At 38.3% G+C, this 24550-nt stretch overlaps 1 protein-coding gene across 1 annotated transcript in view; it reads left to right on the top strand.

Annotated features, from left to right (window-relative positions):
• Positions 1–24550, top strand: part of LOC6557453 — a 63681-nt gene that overhangs the window by 27311 nt on the left and 11820 nt on the right. Inside the window, exons 2-20 of the mRNA XM_043215333.1 lie at positions 2212–2383; positions 2460–2608; positions 4756–4926; positions 5987–6145; positions 7442–7518; positions 8576–8674; positions 8731–8890; positions 9127–9238; positions 15261–15442; positions 15575–15750; positions 15818–15949; positions 16050–16165; positions 16658–17042; positions 17913–18042; positions 18122–18217; positions 18293–18451; positions 18561–18643; positions 20327–20513; positions 23223–23363. Of these exons, the coding sequence (XP_043071268.1) occupies positions 2212–2383; positions 2460–2608; positions 4756–4926; positions 5987–6145; positions 7442–7518; positions 8576–8674; positions 8731–8890; positions 9127–9238; positions 15261–15442; positions 15575–15750; positions 15818–15949; positions 16050–16165; positions 16658–17042; positions 17913–18042; positions 18122–18217; positions 18293–18451; positions 18561–18643; positions 20327–20513; positions 23223–23363 (2886 nt within the window). The remainder of the gene's footprint in view (positions 1–2211; positions 2384–2459; positions 2609–4755; positions 4927–5986; positions 6146–7441; positions 7519–8575; positions 8675–8730; positions 8891–9126; positions 9239–15260; positions 15443–15574; positions 15751–15817; positions 15950–16049; positions 16166–16657; positions 17043–17912; positions 18043–18121; positions 18218–18292; positions 18452–18560; positions 18644–20326; positions 20514–23222; positions 23364–24550) is intronic.

Below are 24550 nucleotides of genomic sequence, written 5' to 3'. Positions count from 1 at the left end.
TCACCTTATTTCAATCTAAGCACACACTGAGCCAAGACCCTGGCAGCCATTTAAGTTCAATGTTTGGGTAACCCGTTAACCGGCAGCCAGACAAAGGTTACGAGTAGTTTTAACGATAGCCCGCATCACCTTGGGCCACACGCTGAATAAGGGACAGACCCAATCTACAAGCCGAGTAGTTGAGCAGTGAGGCAGCCAAGCAAGTCGGCGACGCATTTGGCACGGCTAATTCAGGACAACATACGACGCATAACAGTTGTAACAAGACAATCAGGATGTGGACTGCATAGTGGTGCGGTTGGGTGAGGGGGGCTTGAATCGTTTGAGTTTGGGGAAGAGGATTTTCTACTTGAGAAATTGAATATTTCACATGTCTGTTTGAATTTTATAAGCACTGTAGGAAGCAGCCAACACAGAGCGGAAAAAGGAAGTCTACCAGAGAAATAAGAGACACGAAAAAAAAAACACAGAAGCGAAAGAAATACATGCGAAAACCTAACCAGCAAACCAAATAGGAAAATTGAAAAATAAAAAAATAAATCGAGAGAAGCTGCTGCGGCTGCTGCGACTGCTGCAGAAAGATGAACGTGAAACGACTGGGCGCCTAATCTAATATTCCACAGTGCAGGAAATTTGTGGACAGAGCCAAAAGAAAGCTGTGGAAATAGACACATAGATAGACAGACAGACAGACAGGCAGGCAGGCAGACAAGCAGACAGACTAACAGTCAGTCCAGACTCAGCTGATTGTCCCACCCAACTCCTAATCTGCTTTCCCTTTGCCGTCAAGGGCTCAAAACGGACAAGTTAGTTTTCTTGGGCTGAGACCCTCTGACAAACGTGCGAAATAAATGATATTTTATCACACACACACAGACACACACACAGACACACACACACACCCATACACACACACTCATACACTCTTCCACCCGCATGGGCAGAGCAGCCGCACTAAATGAAGCGTAAATTTCAAATTATGTTATAGGCTTTTAGGCCGATAAGTAAATTGTATCTTATCTTTTTTCTGAGACATTTTCAGCATGTGCAATTTGGTGTATTTACGGAGAAAACTATTCGATATACAAATCTGCTTTTTTATTTATGAAGGATTTGTAAGCATATTTCGTATTCTATTCTTGGCAATAGAATATACACGACTTGTTCTCAATAGTTTGATTGCTTGTAAATGTTTGGTACCATTTTTTAGATCGAGACTGATGTATTATTTGTGAGCTTACAATTTAGTTTTAAAATTGTATTTGAGTTTATTACTTTGTTAACTACAAGCACTATTTAATAATATAGTGAAAGGTTTCTTAATTAATAGTTTTACCTATTTATTATTTATTAACTTAAGCAAATAAGTTAAGCATAAGCGATAATTTTAAGATACTTAAGCTAATATATATATATATTTAAATATTGTATTTGCAAAAAATATTTAATTTCGAAATACAAATAAGTGTAAGGCAGATCTTAACTGGATTCTTAACTTGGCTTACCACTACCCATCGAGCACAAATCAAAACATATATTTGCATTTGCATAAATTGTGGGCATCGACAAGGTCAACAAATCGCAAAACCAAACCCTAAGCGCAAGATTCATAAATAAACCAAAAAAGAAAGAAAAGAAAATATGTTAAACCACAATGTAAACATTTAAATTTACATGGCAGAGACTTTGAGTCTGGCAAAAGAATATGATAATATTTATGGCCTACTTAAAGGCTTACTTAGGTGCCGCAGCCGCTCTTAGACCCACTTTAATTTCAATTTTCAAATTTGCATTGCTGTCTAACCCTGGTTGCCATGCAAATTGAATCATTTTTGCTCATTTCAACAGCAACTGAATTTTTCTATAGCAACCTACACAAATAAAAAAAAATCGTTCTCTGTGTTTGTGAATATGTGAGCGTATTTCTTGAAGGTGTTTTGACTGGCAAAAAGTGTCGTTCTTTTGAATTTATGATACTAAGCACACAACACGAGCCCTGCCAGAGGTTGAATGGCGACTTTATTCATATGGCTGCCCTCACCAACCCCAAATACCCCACCACCAGTATTTGAATAGCCATGCGATTGTGTACATGTCGCTCTTGTGTTCACAGATTCACTGATTTTCCATTGGCCTTTGTGCCTGCACTTTTACAGACTCGCTTCACATGGACGCAAATTAATTTGCATTTGCATATTTAATATATTACAGATCGCACCATCAGCGAACATGAGAATAACGATGTGGTGCTGCCATGTCCGGTGGATGAGAAGAAATGCGGAGATCTGCATTCCCTGAACTGGTTCAAGGGCGATTATCGCATCGCTGCAATGCTGCTGGGAGAGAACAATGTCACGAGTGTGGACGATGAATTTAAAAATAGGTGAGTAAGCTACACGCAACTCCACTTTAGTCAATTATTAATTCATATTATATTTATTATATATTTCATATTTTAGAGTAACTGTTGAGCGGAATCCATACAGATTAGTTATTAAGGACTTGAGAATATCTGATGAGGAGATCTATCTATGTGATACAACATTTCTTATACCAGTAGAAACGTGTGATAACTTCAATGGCCATCGTGTCGAATTGAGAGTCTTAGGTAAGTTGCCAACCAATCCACCTAACACCATTATTTTGCATGTTGGCCTATCTTATAATCATCTCAACGATTCGCTTCACAAACTTGTATGATTTGCGCTTACTTTGTTAATATTTTTGGGCTTTTCTGTTCTTGTATATCTTGTAAATGCTTTCCAATTCAGTTTGCTTAAAGAAACTAACTGCTAAACTAACCAATAAAAACTCATATCATTAGAAATATATATTTGAAATAAGTATTTATGCATGGAATTCATGTGGAGCTTGCCAACTAACAACACGTGGGGCAGGAGGGAAATCTGCAAGGATGTTGCACGTTGAGAAGCGAATGTTCTGAGTTGCTCGTCTAATGCTTATTGTGTTCGTCCCCTAAAAGTCAATGTTGATCAAATTTCAGCTTAATTGTGTACAATCAGAATGGAAATGCAATCCGTAGCAGTTTTAACAACATTCAAATTTAATATAGTATTTTGAAAAATGAAATATTTTCATATTGTGTGCCATTTGGACTCATTTTAGATTGCGAATAACATAAATAAAAATATTAAATGAAAACTATTCCAAGCTCGTCGAGAATATCCTTTGTATCTGTATGAAAGTTATGAAACTGCAAATTGGTCAAACTTCTAACAACAATTTACAATTCAAACGCATAAAAATTTGTAACCCAAATTGGAACATCGATTGCATTTTCAGTTTGATTTTGTTTTATTGCAAGTGGTTTAAAAAAATATATATGTATATATCTTGAATGCATTTTGTTGCCTGCCCTTAACACGCATTACCTTCTGCTGTACTATATACAATAAAAAATGTAACACTAAAAAATAACTTTATGTATTCGTATATTCATATATCAAAATGTTAACCCATATCAAAGTGCAAATCAAAAACTTTACTTTTAACCGCTCTACTCTTTTATCATAACATTTGAACGTGTCAAAACTCATGCAAATATTTTCTCTTAACTGATTGTCCCACCAAAAATATAAAAAAAATATATGATCTGAAAAATCGCATACAAAACGCTCGTCCACATCGACATGGAATTTCTATATATATACATATAACATACATATATACATACATATATATATATATATATATATGCATTGCTATCCAAAACTCAAACAAATTCGCTCCACCAAAACAAAAACTAACGAAAAAATAAAAAAAACGATATATGACAACCACTGAAAACCCAAAACAAAACTCAAAACTGAATCTAACTCCACGCCACGCCTGTTCTCTTCACCATCGCCCCCTCGATCCAAACGTGTGCACTCACAAACTTGATTGTTTTTTATACGTATACGCTACCAAAAATTGTATTGAACTGTGTGCTCCACAAAAACAAAAATATAACAAATGCCGAAAATCTAAAACCATAAACTGATGTGAAACTCAACCTAAAACAATTTAAATTCCGACAAAACGCTTTAAATAAAATTTGATTTTACTAAAACTAAAAAACGTAAAACTAAAACCAAAAAAACAAACAACAAAACGTTTTTGGCAATACCTTAATAACTGCGCCAAAAAAACGTAGAAAACCTTGGTAAATTTAAATTAAAATAAAAAAATATATATTTTTAAACAACATTAATTATAATTTTTAATTAAGTCGACTGACAATTGAAGCAGAAAATCAGTTTTATATAATTTTTTATAATTTTCTAACCGAATGAGAATGAGGTGCTGTTAGTGCTGGTTTATTCTTATCACAATTAAACAATTTAGTTAGAGCACTCTTTACTTTAATTTTAATTTTTAACTTAATAAGCTTTAAGAAATCTACTCATTCAACTTTCATTTCAATAGATTTTTTATTTTTATTCAATTTAGTTCACCATTTCATTTTACTTTCGAAATTATTGCTCTCAACAACTTAAGATTTTGATTCTAATTTGTATTATAATTTCTGCTAATAATATTTTTATATACTATGCAAATCAAATATCATTTATTAAAAACACAAATTGAACATTTTTACCTCCCGAAAAATGCAAAAAAAAAAAAAAATCTTAAAATATGCAAAAAAAAAAAAATGAATTACGCACACTTACACCTTCAACACCAACACTCACACATACACAACACACGCACACCCACACACACTGTCGTTGGACACATATTGGGTGCGTACAGTGCCACCCACAGAGGTTGTGATTTTGGACGCAAAGGGCGACCGCATCGAGAACGGCAGCGTCGTTGGACCCATGCAGGAGCGTCAGAGCCTCAAGGCTACATGCACGGTGAAGAACACCCGGCCCCAACCCGATGTGGGCTGGTGGCGTGGCACCAAACGCCTTGCCACATGTGAGTACTGCTGATCCCCTCCCACCCACACTCAGTCACCAAAAGCTCCAACTAGTATGTTTGAAGGTAGCACAAAACGCATAAAGGTTATTTTCTTTCGTCAGGCTGTCATAAAAACTGCTGAAGCGCGTTTATTGATTCCCCAAGGGGGGATGGGCTAGTGAGTTGAAAAGGAGACTAAGCAGCCAATTTGATGCATAAGCCCAAGCAAGTTGAAGGAGTCGAATTGAGAATCGGGTTTACGATGCGCCACAAAGTTTATGCAGTGACTGACGACCAGGGTCATAAAGCCAGGTCCAGGCCACGGAAGGATTTGGCTGCTTATCAGTGTCAGTTTTGGCCCCATAGAATAGGCAAATGCCCAGCCGCGCCCACAGCAGCCCATAAAATTTTATGCCTTTTTATTGTAAAGCATAAAAATAAACTTTCTGGTGATTTTCATTAAATTTTTAAGAGCGCCGTAGCTAACGCCTCAAACCCCAAAACTCAACGTTCAACCCCAAAGCAGAAGAAAAAAAAACACCATGAAAATTAATTGATTTCTATTTTTAAAAGCCAGGCATCCATTACATTAGCTTAAGCAGAATTTAAACCAAGCACTCGAAACATTTCCGAAATGTTGGTTTACCTTTTGCTGGCCTTGAATAGCACTTAAAGTGATTTTTTATGCCCCAAATCCTACAAACATCCCAGCAATTTACAACGGAAGCAAAACAACTTCAGCTACAAGGCGGCAACAACATTTTCATTAATCTTCGTTTTTTTTTATGGTCTTTCCGTTTCCTGTTTATTTTTGGTTTTTTTTTTTGCCGCTAATTGGCCTCGGTTTGTGGCTTGTGGCAACCCTTTTGTCTGGTCAGTCGAACCTCTAAGCACAATCTTTGATTCCGTGCGGAATTGTATTTATTCTTGACTTTAAAAGCAGTTGCTTATCATAATTGCGTATAATTAGAAAAAAGCGCACTTGCAAAATATGAAATTGGTTAGGAGAGGTTCAGGATTCATGAATAAAGATTTCCTTCGATATGTTTTGATAATATTTGCACTTCTACTTGCACAGACTCACCTACGCACGATCTGACCGATGGTCTCTATACGTCCACCCTGGAATTGGACTGGCAACTATCCCGTGAGGATCTGGCAACGGATATTGAGTGTCGTGTCGAATCCGCGGCTATTAAGGATGCAATTGTTTCGAAATTCAGCGTCGATTTGCAAGGTGAGTCATCATTACGACCAGCGATAAATATAATCCAAAGATCCCGTTCTCGGCTGCGATGACTCATAAAACTTAGCTATGAGTCAGCCATAGATATTGTGTTGAATAAGCCATATTTATGTAGGTGAGCTTAGTTATATGGTCATCTGGGCAAAAAGGGTTCGTTTTACGACTTTGTTTGCGATTTTACAATGCATAAAATACAATGCATAAAGAAAACTTCCTAAACGAAATTTATATAATCAAATAAAATTTACAGTAAGCAGCTGAAAACAAGGAAAACAAAGTCAATATTACGTAATAAGAAGCGCCCATAAGCTAAATATAAATTTAAGATTTAAATTTCTCAAGTTTTTAGTAAACCATTGAACTCATTTACCTAAGTAGAAATTTGTCCATTCTCAAGAGATCAGAATTCAGTAAAATGATTTTTTCCTCTACTTTACATCATTATATTTAAGTTGTACTCACATATCCTTGTCAAAATAAATTAGGAAATTAATTTGAATTGACAAATTGCCGCTTAAGACTCAAAAGTTTTTAATGCATAAGCATTATTTGGTATTGCTTTAATCAACATAAATTAAAAAGCGTTCTAAGTTTGCTGAAAGAGAAAAAAAAACAACAGGGACATTATTCACACGACATTTTGACATGTTTTAGGTTCATTAACCCAAAAAGCAACCCAATCAAATTCCAAGGGAACCCTTCTAATTACAAAAACAACAACAAGAACGGATTCCCTTAGGCGTCTGAGAGCCTTTTAAAAGTCATGCAAATAAATTTTTTCTAATTAAATGCTGACAATATCGAGTGACACTTTAGCTCCCGCTTCGTCTTCCTTGTCGACATTTCAGTCCTCTTCCTTTTTTTTTTTTTGAATTGTCGAATGATTTGACATTTTTGTTGGAGCAATTAATGAATGTCATTAAATGTAACATAAAACTGCGCCAACTAAGCCAACTTTTTCATTCACAAAGTGGGCACAACAAATTGATTGATGGCTATGTGCCCAACACCCATCCCCATGTAAAACCTTAAAATATTTACCAATCAATTGAAAATGGAGCCCCATATGAAGTAGGCAGAGCTCCGCATGCAAATTGCCGTTATTAATGTTTTATATTATGGGTAAGAAGAAAAAGAAAACAAAAAAGACAAAAACAGGCAAAAGAAGGAGAAAATGGCTCAAACGAGCTGTAGACATAGCCAGACAAAAGCCAATTACAAGCCGAGCATTTTAAGCAATTTTCTAACAGCCACCCAACATTCTTCCATTTTCACATATATTCACAGTGCGGCCAACGAGCATAGACATCAAGGGAGTGGAACATCATACGGTGCAGGGCAGCAAAGTGGTGCTAACATGTGACGTAAGTATTGGCTGAATTGTGAACCGACTGCAAGGATCACTCTGACAGGCAAGGGGGTAAATGGCTAAAGAGGATTGGCATGAAGTTATGGAACTGTCTCACAGTGCAACATGTTGCGGTCGAAATCTGAAGAAGAAAATAATATACAACAAATGGTTAAGCACTTTTCCACAAAATCTGATGCTGAAATTCTGCAATAAGGAGACAGGCAAAACTGAACTGATGCCTAAAAAATATATAAATCGCTGCTTATTTAACATATTTATTTATATGTGAATAGATTTTTCAAATTATACTTTTTCGTGAATGATTTTATCAAATCTCTGATTGAATTTTGGACATTTATCCACTGTGCACTGGCTGCTTTGTATTCCACATACTCAATCTCCTTCCGGTGCTCGTCCCTTTCGTTGCAGACCAAGTAATTGACAATAATTAACTGTCAATTATTTTGCGATTTTTCGTCGACATTGAGGACATGTGTACATCTGTGTGTGTGTGTGTGAGAACTATGCAACTAGCTATGCAGCTGGCAGAGTCCTTCCACATCCTGAGCTTTATACACCATCAGCGACAATGCCTTGTCATTTAGTTGGGCCTCTGCCTTGTGCTAGTCCTCAGTCACCAGTTCAAAGTTGCCAGTTGCCCGTTGCCAGTTGCCAGTTGCCCGTTGCCAGTTGCCCGTTGCCAGTTGCCATTGCATTTTAATGGAAAAGCGCACAATTGGCTACAGCTTAGTAGCACTTTGAGCACAAGGACCAGCTTCATGTGCACTGTAAAATTATGCAAAATTGTCTATTGATTGCGTATTATGTTTAATGGAATTTTATGCAATTGTTTTACTGCCTGCTTGGCTGCTTGCCAACTAGGTAGACATTTTTTACCTGAAATTGTTGGGCTAATGGAAATGTGTATGAATATGTGCACTTGCCAGCTAATGGAAATTTAATGGCAATTGCTTATAGTTCATGACAGCCCCGCCGCAAAGTACCACCCCAAAGGCAGTCACATAACACGTACGCCCCATTTTTGATTGTGTTTTATTATTTTGTGACAGATACATGGCGCCCGTCCGGCAGTTAACCTAACCTGGTATAATGCAACATCCATTATCAGTGGCGAGGAGAACGATTTAACTGAGATACGAACGAAGGCTGTAAGTTCCATACTATGAACAAATGGAATTTTAATTAATTTGATTTGATTTTACAGTTTGAAAAAGAGGATGGCACCTATCACACCCAATCCGATTTGATATTCAATGCCACTCGCTTTGAAAACGATCGCGTCTTTCGCTGTGAAGCCGAAAATATTGTGCTGCAAATTAATCGCGAGAAGCCAATGGCCTCAGCTTTGACTCTGGAAGTAATGTGTAAGTATAAGCTTAAGATCTTAAGCGTACTTAAAACCCTCTTAAATGGAGTCGAGTTACAAAGCAAACGCATCTAATCCAAGCAGTATTCTATTAGCACTTCTAACTGCTTTCAACGAAAACAATAAATACAATAGAATATCCGCTTGCACTTCTATTTGTCTTTTGGTATTTACAAAACTAAGTTTTTGGCCACAACTGAGCTTTGTCTTTCCCCATCTTGGTTTCCCCCACAGATCCGCCTGTTGTCAAGGTCAGTCCGCCGGAGATGGTGACAAATACGAGTGAAATTGTGCTGCTCAATTGTGAATATGTGGCAAATCCTGCATCGCTCACACATGTCGTTTGGTAAGTGCTTTAATCCAAAAACTAATACAAAATAAATTCGACAAAAAATTAAACCCAAAATAAGCTGAAAATTGCGTTTGGGTTGTGTGACAAACAAAAACAGCAGCCAAAAATGACCAAAGTTAAAAGCGAAATGCAAACGAATTTAAATTGCTTTCGAATTCGGGTCGAACACTCAAACGCACACATAAAATATACCCAAATACGCACACGTGACACAAATGGCAACCGAGAAGAGTGTGTGTGTGTGTGTGTGAGAGAGAGAGAGAGAGGGTGACTGTATTATCGGAAAGAGATGGAGATAGCGATAGTCCCAAGGCAAAACCTAACGCGCTCTTTGTTGTGCTGCCTAGGTGCCAAACAGCAGAGGGGCAGAGTTGTGCCGAGGCAGGTGGGGGGAATGGGCCCTGCGGCTGCCCGTCAGTTTGTGTGTGACTTTGGCAACCCGGCTACAGTCACAGTTAACAGCAGAATCAGGCAGCGGAAGGAGAAGCAGCGACAGCGACAGCGGCAGCGGCAGCGGCAGAGGCAGAGACGGAGCAGAACTCAATTAAACTAAAATTTCCACAGTAAACAAAAATCTAATTAAAAACAAATACAAAAGTAAATAGGCAAGAAGAGTTGAAATGTACGCAGCAAAAACGACAGCCAGTGCGTGAATTGGGTGTCGCATTCTGTTAAGGCAACTGAGCACACACACACAGCACACACACACACACACACCTACACACACACACACACACACCTACACACACACACCTACACATACACATACAGCACACACACACTTAAACATTAACGTCGTGCAATGCATTTATCTGCTGAAAATCAAAACAAACTCGCAGTTGCGAGTTAGGAATAGCAAATGGAATTTAACCAAAAATTTGTTGATGTTGCATGCTGCATTCCATTCTGGGTAAAGAGAAATCATTGTGCTTAGGCAAATACAATTAATTATTAAAATTGACTTGATTTGCAGAAGCTAAGGAATTTGATCCAATTGTATTTTATTTAAATTAAATAAATAAAATAACAAGTGCTTGTGAAAAGCAACAATTGGCCTCCAAGCAATTGTTTATTAAGTAAGCTGTATACTTCATTAAAATTTCTACCCAGTAACTATATTATTAATTAAATTTAAGGCTGAAATTGCTGTCAATTTGCAAACAACATTTCAAATTTAAATATGTAACGAGTTTATTAAATGCCAACACACAAGTTCGTCCAGTGGAAATGCAAACAACAAGCATGCATAGCTGTCATATAAAATGGCATAGGCAACTGTCGCTCATGGCACAATATCTTTAGCTGACATGCCAACCAGCTACTACCAACCACCGAATTAGATAGCGCGAAATGGAAACGAGTAGCAGAGAAATGATAATTTGGACAGTTGCGTCTAACTAACTTGGCCAAAATACGACGGATAATGGATGTGCATACTGCGATGAGTACGCAAGCGAGTTAGATCTGCACAAAATGCAAATTGCAGTTGCAGTTCCATTCACAGATTTCCCTCACTCTGTCCCTCTCTCTCTCTCTTTCTCTCTCCCTCTCTTTCGCTCTCATTTTCTTTCTCTCTGGCTGACTTCAATGCTGATAGCGTATTAATTTGCTTGATGCCTGACGTGACAACATGACGCATACGCGACATTTACAGCAGCTTCAAATTTCAAATAGTGTGTGTGTGTGGCAGTTGAATTAATTGCAGAGAATCTGTTCTGAGTATCTGGTGGTGTGGCGATGCAATGCGGATAAGAACTTAATTCTGTGCGCCACCATATGCCAAACACATAACCGCATTGTTATTCAAATCTTCATCAAGTCAATGGTAACCATAACTTTGCATGCACTTACAATCCATTAAGTAATTCCAAATGATTGATTTTTTGTAGAGCTTTTACTTTTACTTCACTTATGCATTGCGAGAGTTTATTAAGTCTTATTAAGAAAATACAAATTAGTAAGGTAGTACAATGAGATCCCTTTCGAGACAGATAAATAATGCAGAGAAATGTAAAATGAAAGAAAAACGAGATTCTAACTAGAAATTCATAGTATACTTTTAGGGATGGTCGAAAACTTTCCGAAGCTAAAAAGTAATCCGATTTTCAAAAACCCTGTCTTTTGATCATGGTTTATAAACACGATTCTAGCTCGAATGACAACAAGCTACACAAGCAGCAGCTGGAAAATATGATGAATGAAGATGACATCATCAGCACATGGACAACACACACACACATGCAGATAGACACATTCAGTTACAGGCACTGTGTCAAGTGGCTGCATTTTACAAGCCTTTTTACCCGCTTGAAGTTTTCACATTTCTCTTTTCACGCTCGGGTTTTAGGTTTGCCTTTTGCGCCTTTTTTGCTAATGCCAGCTGAGAAATTAAATGCACACACAAAAGTGAAACACACAAAATTTATTTAGCAGGCATTTCATTTACGCCTGTCACTCTATCTCTCTCTCAATCTCTCTCTCTCACTCTCGCTCTCTCTCTCTCTGTCTATCTCTTTGAAATATGTGTGTGTGTTTCTGTGTGTTTTGGCGCAGGTTATGTTGTGTGGCTATAATTTGAAAAAGCTCCACACAAAAGAGACAGCATAATTTACAGGGGGAAGAGATTCGGTAAAATTCTCGTTGCATTCGTTTGAGGTCCAACGTTTTGAAGCCACAATTGTTGGCGCCACCAGGTTGCAAAGCTACAACCAGCTACAAATTACAAATTAATTGGATTTTAAAGAGGCTTGTTTAAAACCTACTAATTGCGTTGCTCTATTTAACGTAGTTGTGGATAACGATTCACGTATAATTTAAAAAGGAATGTGTATTTCGATTAAAGTGTACATATTTCAATATCTAAAATATTGTCTAGCTCTTTTCTGTAAATTCTGCTCATATATGTTCATATATAATTGAATAATTTATGGTAATTAATTAGATCATAATATTACGTTGTTTATGTTACTTTGATTCTAGATTTTATTTTCAAGATATTTATTTTGTTTCTCTCACATCTAACGTTCTCCTGACATACGCACATTTGTTATTTATTTGCTTCGATGTTATTATATGATTCATTTAAATGCTTTCTCACGTAATATAATTCAATTGCTATCTGCAATAATAATCTTGTAGAGATGGAATCGACATTGTTTTATGCATTTGGCGATTGTTCTAGGGCTCCAGCATTTCCATCCGGCACTCGGCATGAAATATTTACATAAAATTAATCTTAATTTGTAGCGCCCGCCAACAATAGGCCAAGGTTTGGGTCTCAGGGCTATTTACGGTGCTGTTTGTTTGCTACCCCCAAAAGGTTAACAATAGGAAAAGCAACCCTAAAAGGCAGCAACAAGCTCAACCAGCCATTGAACGATAGAACAAATAAGCCCATAGACAGCATACACACACGCGCTCACCCTCACATACAGCATACAGCTTCTCACAGTCTCTCAGAGCTGCACATAATTTATAAATCACCACAAAAGTAATTGTAATTGTTGAATTATTTAAGCGACTGGCAATAACCACAAAATTTGCCTCAGGCCAAAACAAGAGGGAAAAAAATTGACTTTACGGCTTGTTGATGACGACAAGGGCAAAGCTCCAGAAGTTACAGGAGTGCCACAAGCTCCTTCGAACCAATTAAAAATGTCTGCCTCATGTTGCTATGTACACACAGACAAACAGACACACACACACACACACACACACACAGACACACAGAGAAACACACAGGCACGCATACTCACACATGAGTAAATTAATGAGTTGCTTCGGTCTTGTAAGCCGAACAGAGTGCAAAACTGTGTGTGGAGCACTTTGCCAGCTGCTGTCGAGATATAAAAATAATTTCAATACTTTTTCCGTTTGCCATTAAGAGTATTTCCGGTTGGCTCGAACTCTCACCCGTACTGGACACACATTTCCGTCCAGAGTCTCCACACTGGCCAAATAGAATGCAGGCAGCACGCAACTCTCTCTAGCTTTTTTTGGATTTTACCGAAACTTGCAGCGTTTGTGTTTTTTTTTTTTTTGCTCTTATTTGGGAGGGACGGATAATTAAAATAAATTACACTTGTCGGACGCTGATGATATGCTGGATTTATGCAACAGAAGTCGTGCAACGTTAACTCATTAAATTAACGAGGCCGCAACACTGAAAAGTACTCTTTGGCCAAGGTGAATTGCGATGGAAACCTGTGCGAAATATGCAGTGTAGTCCAAGCGATCAAAATTACTTTTGTGCATTGATGCAGCGCCTGTTGTCGTTTCTCTCTGTTTCTCTCTGTTATTGTAAATCAATTAAAATTTACATTGAGCCATGCTGCCTGCCACATGCTTCGACTCTGCTGCCAGCAGCATCTGGGATGCTGTTGCATTCCGAGCTGTGGGTAATACAATTTCCATTTATGCCGCCTACCGCCGTAAAGAATGCAATGCATTTATTAATTTCACACAAACTCACACACATGCATGCACACTCACACACACACGCACACACACACACACACACGCACACACACACACACAAAGGGAAACAGAACACGAGGTTGCTTCAATTTTTATATTTTACTACCATCCTTTTATCGCCAGACAGAAGTGTGCGTAAAATTGTTTTAATGCCACTGGGAAATGCGCAGAGAAAAAAAACGAATAGGTACATTGCAGGCGAGCTAAACGGACTTCGCCATACTCTGTTATTCAACAGCTGAAATCAGCTTGAAAATTGCCTATTGTTTTCAGCAGTTGTTTGCTTGGCAAGCATACTTCAATTGACTTTTGAAATTGGCTAATAATCTGTAATCTAAAAAAACTCAATTGGTCGAGCCAAGCTTCAAGCATAACCTTTTTCGCTAGTGGGAACAGTGTATGATAAAATAATAAATCGAGGCAGTCCGAAAATGAAGAATCTTCCATTGTCTGTGGCTTGCCACTGCGCCTAAGAGAGTGCGAGTGTGTATGTGTGTGTGTATGGGTGTGTGTGTGTGTGTGTGAGGAATTATGTGTTTAATGTCTGACAGTAAAAACGTGCAATTGCAAGTATTTCGATTGTGCCAAGTAGAGATGAAGAAATATTAAATAAAATTAAATTTCCAAACATTGAAGTTAGCCGTTCCTTGAATAATATTTTACACAATTAATCGTCTTATGGTCTGTCTATTTTTGTACCTCTCTCAAGTGCAATTAATATGCAAAGTTTATGTTAAGCTGATTATAATTCTACAAGTGGGCTCTCTTTTTGCAATCGTTCAGAATTCACAAGCGGATTTTAGAACCCACTTAGAGGCACAGGAAAAGGCTAACAGAGTCAAAATGAAAGAGTTGAGCAAAAAGCATGTTAGGCAAAGCATGCAACTGCAAAATAATCGTTACTTGAGTGCAGTTGGCAGTAGGAGCTTATGCAAAATGCACCATGGGCTGGAAGAAGCGAAGGGGGCATTCAACGAAGCAATGACAGTAAATAAATAAAGCAATGCTAGGCAATGCACAAAGAACAGTTGACATAATTTGCTAGCCTCTTCTAAGTTGTTGCTGTTGTTCTAGTCTGTGACAGCAGAGCCTGCAAAGTAGCCGAGATTCATTGGCAAAACAAGGCAGCTATCTACCCATCTCTGTCTTTCCCTATCTGTCTCTAAGTCTGTATCTATCTCTCTCTCTCTCTCTCTCTCTCTCTCTGTGTTTATCAGTCATGCTATGTTGTGTGTGGGTTCTGTTGAAGTTGTTATGAAAACAAAAACACAATGAAACGTGCCTATAAATTTTAAATAGCCAACAAGAGAAAAATCTTCTCTTCTCTTCCCATACCTTCGCCATCTGTCTCTCTTTCTCTCTCTCTGTCGCTGTCTCTGTCTCTCATGTACGTGCTGGTGAGCGTGTTGCATCATAAATGAGTTAGTGTGTGTGTGTGATTGTGATCCAACGAAAGGGCCTTAAATTATGCTGCACAACGTGTGTCTGGCAATAATCAAATAACTAACTTGGCATTTTTGGTTTCTGTGCTGTTTTGCAGGTATCGCAACGGTGACATTGTAAATGTCAATGATACGGATCGCTATCAGGGCGGCAATTCGGAGAATGTTGCCTTGGTCATCAGGTCCACCGATAAGGAGGATATTGGCAACTACACTTGCGAGCTATCCAATTCCATTGGCAAGGCAATCTCCGAGCAGCAAATCGATCTCGATGTGCAGTGTAAGTGAAGGATCTTTCTATCTGATTTATATATATATATCGATTGACTTAATTTTATAATTTTATTAAATAAATGTAACAAACAAATTTATGATAATTTATATTATTTTATTTATGTATTTTGAACTACAGACGTGCCGGTGGTCGAGGTGCAGATGATACCCGAGGGACCCGTCAAGGAAAGCGATGAGTCGAATGTGACCCTCTTCTGTAATATTCTGGATGCCAATCCATCTGTGCTAACCAAAGTGCGCTGGTATGCAAATTCCACGTTGCTCAAGGAGCTGCCCGACTGCGAGGAGACAAGAGTAAGTTCAAACAGAAACTTATCACTCTCGATCTTTAATAACACTTGCTGTTTATTTATTTACGCAGGAGGATCTGTGCCACATTGATCCCAGTAAACTGCTGCTGGAGAGCATTGGACGCGGCTTCTTCTACAATTATTCATGCGAGGGCTACAATGCCGCCGGCTGGGGACCACGCAGCGAAGACAAAGAGCTAATGGTAAGATGAGAGCAACAACAACAACCCCTCTCCTCTTTCTCATTTAAAGTGTATGCACTTAATTTCAATTTCTCACTTCACTTTCTACTTGATGTTGCAGGTGCATTATGAGCCTGGACCGGCGACTTTGACACACTTTCCACCCATTGCCATTAAGAAGAAGAGCGTCATTTTTTATTGCTCTGTGGAAGATCCGGGCTATCCCGAATCGAATAGGTTTGTAGCCACAGAACAGGCCAACAAAAACAAAAACCAAATCAAAAACAAATACAACAGCAACAATCACAATGCATCCAATACACAAATTGCTTTTCACACCGTGCAAGCCTTGCAGCCGCATGAGGCAGATGCCGCTTTCGAGGCGCTGCTGTTGCAAAAGCAGCAAGAACAAAGACAGCAAAACAAGCTGCAACAGCCGCTGCATCAATTGATTAATCCCACACACATATCATCAACATTATCAACATTATCCAGCATGAGTGCTCGCGAAATTAAAGAAACGCATGCTTTAATCGATTTACATTTGAATCATTCCCTTTGTACATTGCTCACGCTCACCACTTACATGCCACAATCACAAATCTTAACCCTGTACAATGGGGGGCACCCGTTTGACTATTCATCCGAATCCACCACCGCATCCTATGCACTCTACCGCAAAATGGGCAAATTCATGTATGTGGCTCAAACGCTCTCGCAACCCAACAGATACCGTTGGCTGCGTGGCGGACGCGGCCCGCTGCAGGACATTGTCACCAAGGAGTGGACCGTGGAGCCTGTCGGCTTGGATAGCCGCACCAACTATTCGTGCTATGCGTACAATGAGGGCGGCAAGGGCGTAATGGCCACAGTCAATTTGGAGGTGCATGCACCGCCATTCTTTATCAAGAATATGCAACCGTACACGGGCGTGCTGCACTCCGTGCCCAACTTCAATCTAACCTGCCGCATCGAGTGTGTGCCCCGCTGCGAGATCGCCTGGCTAAAGGATGGCACGCCAATTGACAAGAATGATACCCGCTACTTTGTCAAAGAGAAGTACATGGACGCCTCCCCAGCCACCGGTGATTTCGAGAGCATGCTCTCAGTCCTGGTAAGTACTTACTTACATTCCCAGCAAGTGCAATCAAGCAACGCTCCGCCATTAAGATTACTTTGTTAGCTAAAGATAAACGAGCAGAAAGTTGATGGGACGTGTCTGCTTATCCTCTACAAAATGAAATGAGGGCAGTTGTCAAGGATTATGAATTAACTTACATTTAAAAAGTAACTGAACAAAAAATTGCAGCAAGTGCCATCAAGTAATGAATGAAAATAATTTAAAGAATTATAGAGAATAGGTTTCCTATTCTAAAATGAGTGACTTTAAACACCTAAGAATTATAGAGACGAGGTTTCCTATTACAAGTTCGATTAGCTATTAAAAAGTAAACATGAACTTAGTGAACAATACTTTAAATAATTACTAAGTCTTCAAATCGGAATTAAAAATTTATAATTAGTATTCCCAATAAAGTAGGCAAAAACTGATTACACCTGAAAGTATGCCAACATAAATATCAATATGAATGCCATGAAAAAACAGATTCAAGTAACTAATTTAAAGCAGATAAACCGTAACAAGCAAACCCGCTTACAACTTTTTAGATCCAATTAAGCAGTGATAAAAAATTCAACGAATTTTCAATTTAAATATGTGTTTCATATGAGCAGGTCAATACACAAATAGCTGTCTACTCAATATGCAATAATTTCCACAGGCACTGCAAACAAAATGCCAATTAATTTGAATTGTTTATCTCCGTGACAAAAAATCCGGGTAAAAAGAGAAATGAGTCGAATGTCGTGTTACAGCAGGGCTCCAGACACACTACATGAAAATTCATCCCCAATTCACAGAATTGACATATTTCCATGTTGTCTTCTCGTTTTCTTTTTGTGTTGTTTTGCAAACCGATTACAGCACTTCAATATGTCAAATTTTCCGAATAAAAAATTCGATATCGAATCGGATAACGCCAAATACATGTGCATATCGACGCCGAATGCGGTGGGGCCGACAGTAAATAGCACCACCTACTTGAGCATTGAATGTGAGTATTCCAACACGACAGCCTGTGACAGGCATTCAACTAAACTCCCTCCCTCTCTCTCTCTCTCTCTGTCCCTTAGACGCACCGGAGAACATAAGCGTCTCGGAGAATGTTGTCTATGTGCAGGAGCATCATATACCGGGACGCGTCATATGCAAATCGCAGGCTAATCCAGGTAAGTGAATTGCCAGTTGTGCGTGAGAGTGCTGTGAATGGTTGCATCTGAGGCATCGTCTTCAATATTTTACAGAGCCCTCATACGAGTGGCTGTATCCAAATAAGAGTGTCACCATTGGCAACACGCTGATTATCAATGATCCCATCAAGCGCAACGATACGGGCATCTATAGATGCAGAGCCTTCAACAAGCATGGAGATCGCACAACCGAAACGGTCATCGATGTCCAATGTAAGTATTTAATATTGATAGTCCTTTCTACACCTTCAACTTATTTTTCCACAACTTTTGTATTTCATTTTGTACTTTTCCGTTCTTTTTTTTTATTTGCGGTACTTAGTTACACCACGCTGTGAAATAGAAAGGCAAGAGATCGATGACCAGGATACACTAATTTGCACAGCATACGGAAATCCTGCAGAGGTGAGTGCCAATGGTGTTTCTCTTCGCTTGCGATGGTAAAGGGGCGTTGCCAGACCTCAAAAAAGGGTGTGCATCCGCCATCGAGACACACACACACAACAGTAAACAAGTATGTGCAGAGTTAGAGCAAAGCGAACAAGTCGTAGCTTAGATACCCTATAATTTCCATGTATTGTTTGCATTGAGTAAAACCAATGAATTATTTGTCTAAGACGACTTATATTTATATATGTATATTTATTCAATTTTAAACCAACTTAAAAACCATAATTATTTCTCTAGAAATGTAGATAAAGTTGTTAATCTTGTAAAGCAACTCGATTGCTTAGTAATACTCCTAGCTAGAGCAAATTAACAACAAGAGTAAACTTTAGTTCCATGCTGGCATCCACACACCATGACACTGGCACAGACACAAACACACACTACCACACACACACACATACCGACAATAAAAGGCATTCGTCTTCCCATTGCAGGCCATCGAATGGTAATAACGAAAGCATTTGCTTCTGTGGCGCTTGCTGAAGGGCTGGTTACACCAACGGATAGGGGTTTTGGTTTTCCCCATTTTTTTTTTTGTTGTTTTTTTTTTTCATGCAGGTGGCTGCAAGAATTTTCAATTTTATGAGTTTACGTTTTGGCCGGAACAGGGATCTCCTGCCGGCTACAACAGTTGCAGCAACTGTAAACTCGGCTCCCAACTTCAGTTTGGAGTTCGCACTTTTTGCCATGCCGCATAAATCAGTGCAGCATTTTTTTTTCTCCTGTTACCATTTTTGATTTTTTTTTATTTTCTTTTTTTGCAATTGCATTTGCTTTGCCGTTACTTGAATTAAGGCGTGCTGGCGATTAAGGTGCGGCGTAAGGGGTACAGGGAGGAAAGCGAGGCAGAATAACCTGCTGGTTGGCCCAGAGATTTATAGCCACGCACACAGGCAGTAACCACAGCGAAACGAGTCTCGCTCTACTCATGTGTGTATATGTGTGTGCGTGTGTGCAAGGAGCAAAGTCGATGCCTTGTAATTATTTGATTGGAAATTATTCAACGGGCGTAAAGTTAAAATTTAATAACGAAGCACGCAATCAGAAGAAATTGATGTGAATTCAAGTTGGGTGTGCATTGGGTGAATTGAGCATATACAAGATTAACGTAGATACGGCTCAAACAGGTTAAAGATATATTTCTCTTTACTATGCTCATCTAGCATATAGATTCATAACTACACGAATTGCTCGCATTTCACATTCGAATATAAGCCGAGTTTCAGACTTCAAATGCAATTTCGTTTGATCAGCCATATCGTTCAGCTCAATGCCCATTAACCAAAACTTGAAAGCTGTCTCAGCAGTGTGTGTGCACTCACACAATCGACGAATGCAAAGAATACGTAATATTGCGAAGCAAAGCAAAAATGCGTAGAATAAGAACACAAAACTGAATGACCAAAGAGCAAAGTGAAAAGCCAAAGTCAAATACGGCCAAAAAGGTAAAAATAGGAATAGGAAAAAAATGGAAAAAATAGATGTAGACAGAACTTGACATAGACAGGCATACACATATACAAACGCACACTGGTCTTATATATACATATATGGGTGCGTGTGTGTGTTCTCAACTCCAACCCATTTCCACTCTTCCTTTCTAATGTTTCATCACTTTACTTGCCCACTCCATTACAGGCCGACTTTTCATGGTCAATTAAAGCTGAGAATGAAACAGTCGAAACGCTGGGCAGCGGTGACAAGAAGACCTATGTGGACAGAAGCTTTTACATACTGCAGGAGGATTATGCCATTGCCAGGACCTATCGATGTGTGGCCAACAATTCCGTTGGACCCGGCGCATTCTGTGAAATTGAAGTTGCTGGTGAGTAATATTCCAAAAACGAAAAGTGAAAAAATGAGGGGGGAAAAAATACGTTACGAGGGTATGGGGCAACGCAACGGAAGCTGATTACTGTCAATATTTGCTTCATCTGTTTCCGTTTTCCGGTGCTTCTTTTTCTGCATAAAGCTCTGCATAAAATGGTGGCTAGCTGCATCCGCTTCCAACTAAAATGGCGTCCACGTCTTTGCTGGCTAAGGCAATTAGGGCATTGTTTGGCACCCAACAATTCCCATTTCCCCTTCAACCAAACCCAATCCCAATCCCCACCTGTCCTCCAACTGCGCCTTACTTGCCTGGTATTCTAACATGCGCCACGTTTTATTACAACCAAACGGAAATTGGCTTCTACGCTTTTTTCTTACGCTCCTCACAAAAATCAGACGCGATTTTTTATTTCTTATTTTTATTTTTCTTATTTTGTGCGCTGTGATTTTCTTCAGCTGCTTAAGTCGTGAGCTTGGCGTCTTTTCTCTTTTGGCCTGCGATTTTCCTTAGCGATTTTAATGTCTGTCAAATAAATACAGCGCCCAACACCCAACACCCAACACCCCACGCCCAACTCCCTTCTAATCTACCAGTTTACTGCGTCCACTTACTATGCCACTTTTTATACCATTTCATTGATTGAATTGAAATTGAAATTGAAATTTGACAGCTGATGACGTCAACGATTTTCTTTTATATGGTCCACTTTATATATTTGAAAGCTGTGCGACGTATTTTATTGCCTTTGATTTATGTGTTCCTAGGTAACACAGACCCAATACCCAAACTCTTCGAACTCACATCCCAAAAAAACCAACTGTCGACCATTAATCATATTTATAATTTATACTCAAGAAATTATGTCAACTTTTTGGTTTTTTATTATATAATTAACAGCTGGTTCAGCACTTTATATTTGGTGGCAAGGTAAATGCCGAAAAAATCTCACTATTTATTTTGAGTTAAATTCCCTAATGTTTTTATTAAGTTCGCAAAGTACCCAAATTATTGCTAACCATGTGGAAAATACAGAACATTTTTGTGTTTGCAAGTTTGTTAAGAACCCTGTCTTAAAAATAATTGGTTAGCGCCATGTATTAACAAATATATTTACTATTCTCTGTCTTCCCCCTTTTGCTTTTAAATTTAATGCTAATAAACATTTAACGAATTTGAAATGCTTCTAATCTGATTAGTGCGACCAAAAAGTAAGTAGTAGTTGCATGCCAAATTACTAAAACAAAGAAACTGTAGTAAAATATTACAAATTTTAAGAAAAACTTAATTTATTAACATATATAAATGATATAATACAAAATGCCAATTAACATTGAAGGAGGCCCGAATATTATGTTATGAACTGCATATATATAGAAGGCTTACTTTAATCTGTATTTATGTAGTGAATACGAGTCTAACTTCTTAGAATTTTATGCACTACAAAGTCAAAGTTAGTTGCTTAAGAATTTTCAAGCAATATGAAATTCCACTTATAATGATAGTGAACGGTAGATGGCGCTGCTATTTGAAATTCTAGCATGTTTGTAAATTATGCAAGGACCGACAACAACTATTTTACATGCATAAACACAGCCGCAGTTGCCATACAAATATGTATATATAAAGGCCGCTACTGTGCCACATGCTGACACTAATCCACATAAGCAGACACAAACACACACACACACACACACACTGGCACACACACACAGGCACACACACTTATAGACATATGCGCGCCACTAAAACTAAAAGCCGCCATTTTTCATTTGTCGCTCTCTCGCTTGTTTAATTGCATAAGATAGGAGGGTGGAGTGGGTGGATATGGTTAAGGAGTGGCTGCTGACTGCTAAATGTTGTTGACACGCGAATCCACACACGATGCCAAAATGAATAGCTCATAACATATGTGAATACACTCGGAGAACAAATACATCTGCCAACAGAGATAAACGCTGCCACAAAACAAAGGCACTTTACATATGTTCACACACACACACACCCATATATATATATATATATATCCTTCTTTATATATATACATATATATTTAGAGCGCGCTGCTGGCAAAGACAATTCATTTGTTTGGATGATAAACAGCTGAATTATGGCAAATATGGAAAACAATGAGGGACGACGAGCCGCTTGAAGGATGCTGTTGCACAGCTGCCTAGCACAATTATATCCATAAGACAATGCCACATTGCGTGGTCATGAAGGGCCAGTGGATGGGGGTGGGAGGGTGATAGTGAGGGAGAGGGGTTTACTTTTGTAAGTAAAACATGGAATGCATTTGTATGTGCGGAACTGATGCTGCTGCTGCCACTGCTGCCACTGCTGCTGCTGCTGCTGCTGCTGCTGCATGCCTAATGCTGCGTTGGTCTCTGTGGCATGGCAAAACCATGTGACAAGTTGATAAATTAAAGTTAGCTGACAACCAGCAATTGCAACTCCACTCAGTCAGTCAACCAGTCAGTCAGTCAGTCAGTTAGTCAGTTAGTCAGTCAAGTGGCTAAGTAGGCAGACATCGGGCTTAGCTCTGAGCTAAGCTGTCAGTTGTAAAGAATTGCATGTATTGTTAAGTTTCTCTTTTTTTTTTTGACTTCGCTTAAAGTATGCAAGTATGCTCTATATTAATACTCATCTCTCTTTCTCTATGCGTTTTTTTTTACCCCTTTTCTCCCTTTCTCTTTCTCTATATAGAACAATTGGCCTGGTGGCAGCGCTGGGACAAAACGACTCTCATTATTGTGGTTGTTGCCATATTGGTCTTATTACTGGCCGTCATTATTATTTGTTGCATCATTATTTGCATATGCCGTCGCCGTCGGCGTCAGGATAAATGTGAGTACAACAAAAACAAAATCAACAACAGCAATAAGCTAAAAATCGACTGCGAATAGTCGTTATGGGAATTTCCCATAGCATAGTTTAAGGCCCTTTCAATAATCCGAAAAGAACAACAATAGCAAGAACCAAAACAAAAACCTACAATATGAGTTTAAGTTATATTTGAACGACTCACACCACAAAACATCAATTGAATATTTCTGGTGTTATTTTCCACATCATTTAAAACTTTTCATTTATTTGAATTTTGCCTAAAAAGCAGCATGCCCTGATTACACTTTGCATGGGTATTTCTCCGAATAACTGCATAAGAAACAAGTTTTAAGCATGCAACTCCAATTATATGACTGAACAGCATACTGGAACAGCTTACTTACTATTGAATAAATATTAATTAGGCATAAAGATTTCAGAATATAATTATGTCATTTAAATTACACAGCTTTTCTCAATTGAATGCATTTCACATTAAATTTCACTGCTCTTCCATTAATTAGGCCTTTGGTTTTTTGTTTGTTTTGTTCGCATTTTAATTACTGGACTTAAGCTTATGTGCTGTGCGTTAAAGTATTTATTTTGTGCCAGTGAATTGAATATATATTAAACAATAAAATGAAAAACATAAGTCTATACAGGGTGCTGCTTGATATGCATAGCAACTCCAAGCTTATTTGAAAACATTTTCGAAATGTCCATAATAAATAACGTCCTGTAAAGCAGATGTTACTTTCAGTTTTTTATATGCTTGTTTGCCAACATTTTAACGAACAAAGAAAAATACCTCTTAAATAATATATAATTTATAATTATGTTTATTATTTTATTTTTTATTTTCATTTTCAATTATATAACGCCTTGCATATGTATAATTCAAATTATATGAACGACAATTCAAATTGGCTGCATCAATGTTTAATGCTTCAACAACAAAAACAACCACATAACTGGAACATCAATACACACACATACAAAAAAATGAATACGAAAAAAAATAAACCCATTAATTGCAATACCACAACAATAACAAAAATATCTACAACTAATTAACAACCACAACGAACTACAACAAAATTAAATTGCTGTTCTGTTTGTTGTCAACGTTTTTTATTTCCTTATCATTTGCTTTGCCTGCAACATTTTTAATTAATTTCGCCTGGCATCCCGCTCTAACTAATTATTTA

Source organism: Drosophila grimshawi, unplaced genomic scaffold (genome assembly GCF_018153295.1).
Source record: "Drosophila grimshawi isolate 15287-2541.00 unplaced genomic scaffold, ASM1815329v1 contig_44, whole genome shotgun sequence".
Classification (NCBI taxonomy): Eukaryota; Metazoa; Arthropoda; class Insecta; order Diptera; family Drosophilidae; genus Drosophila; species Drosophila grimshawi.
This window is presented reverse-complemented; position numbering and strand designations above follow the sequence as displayed.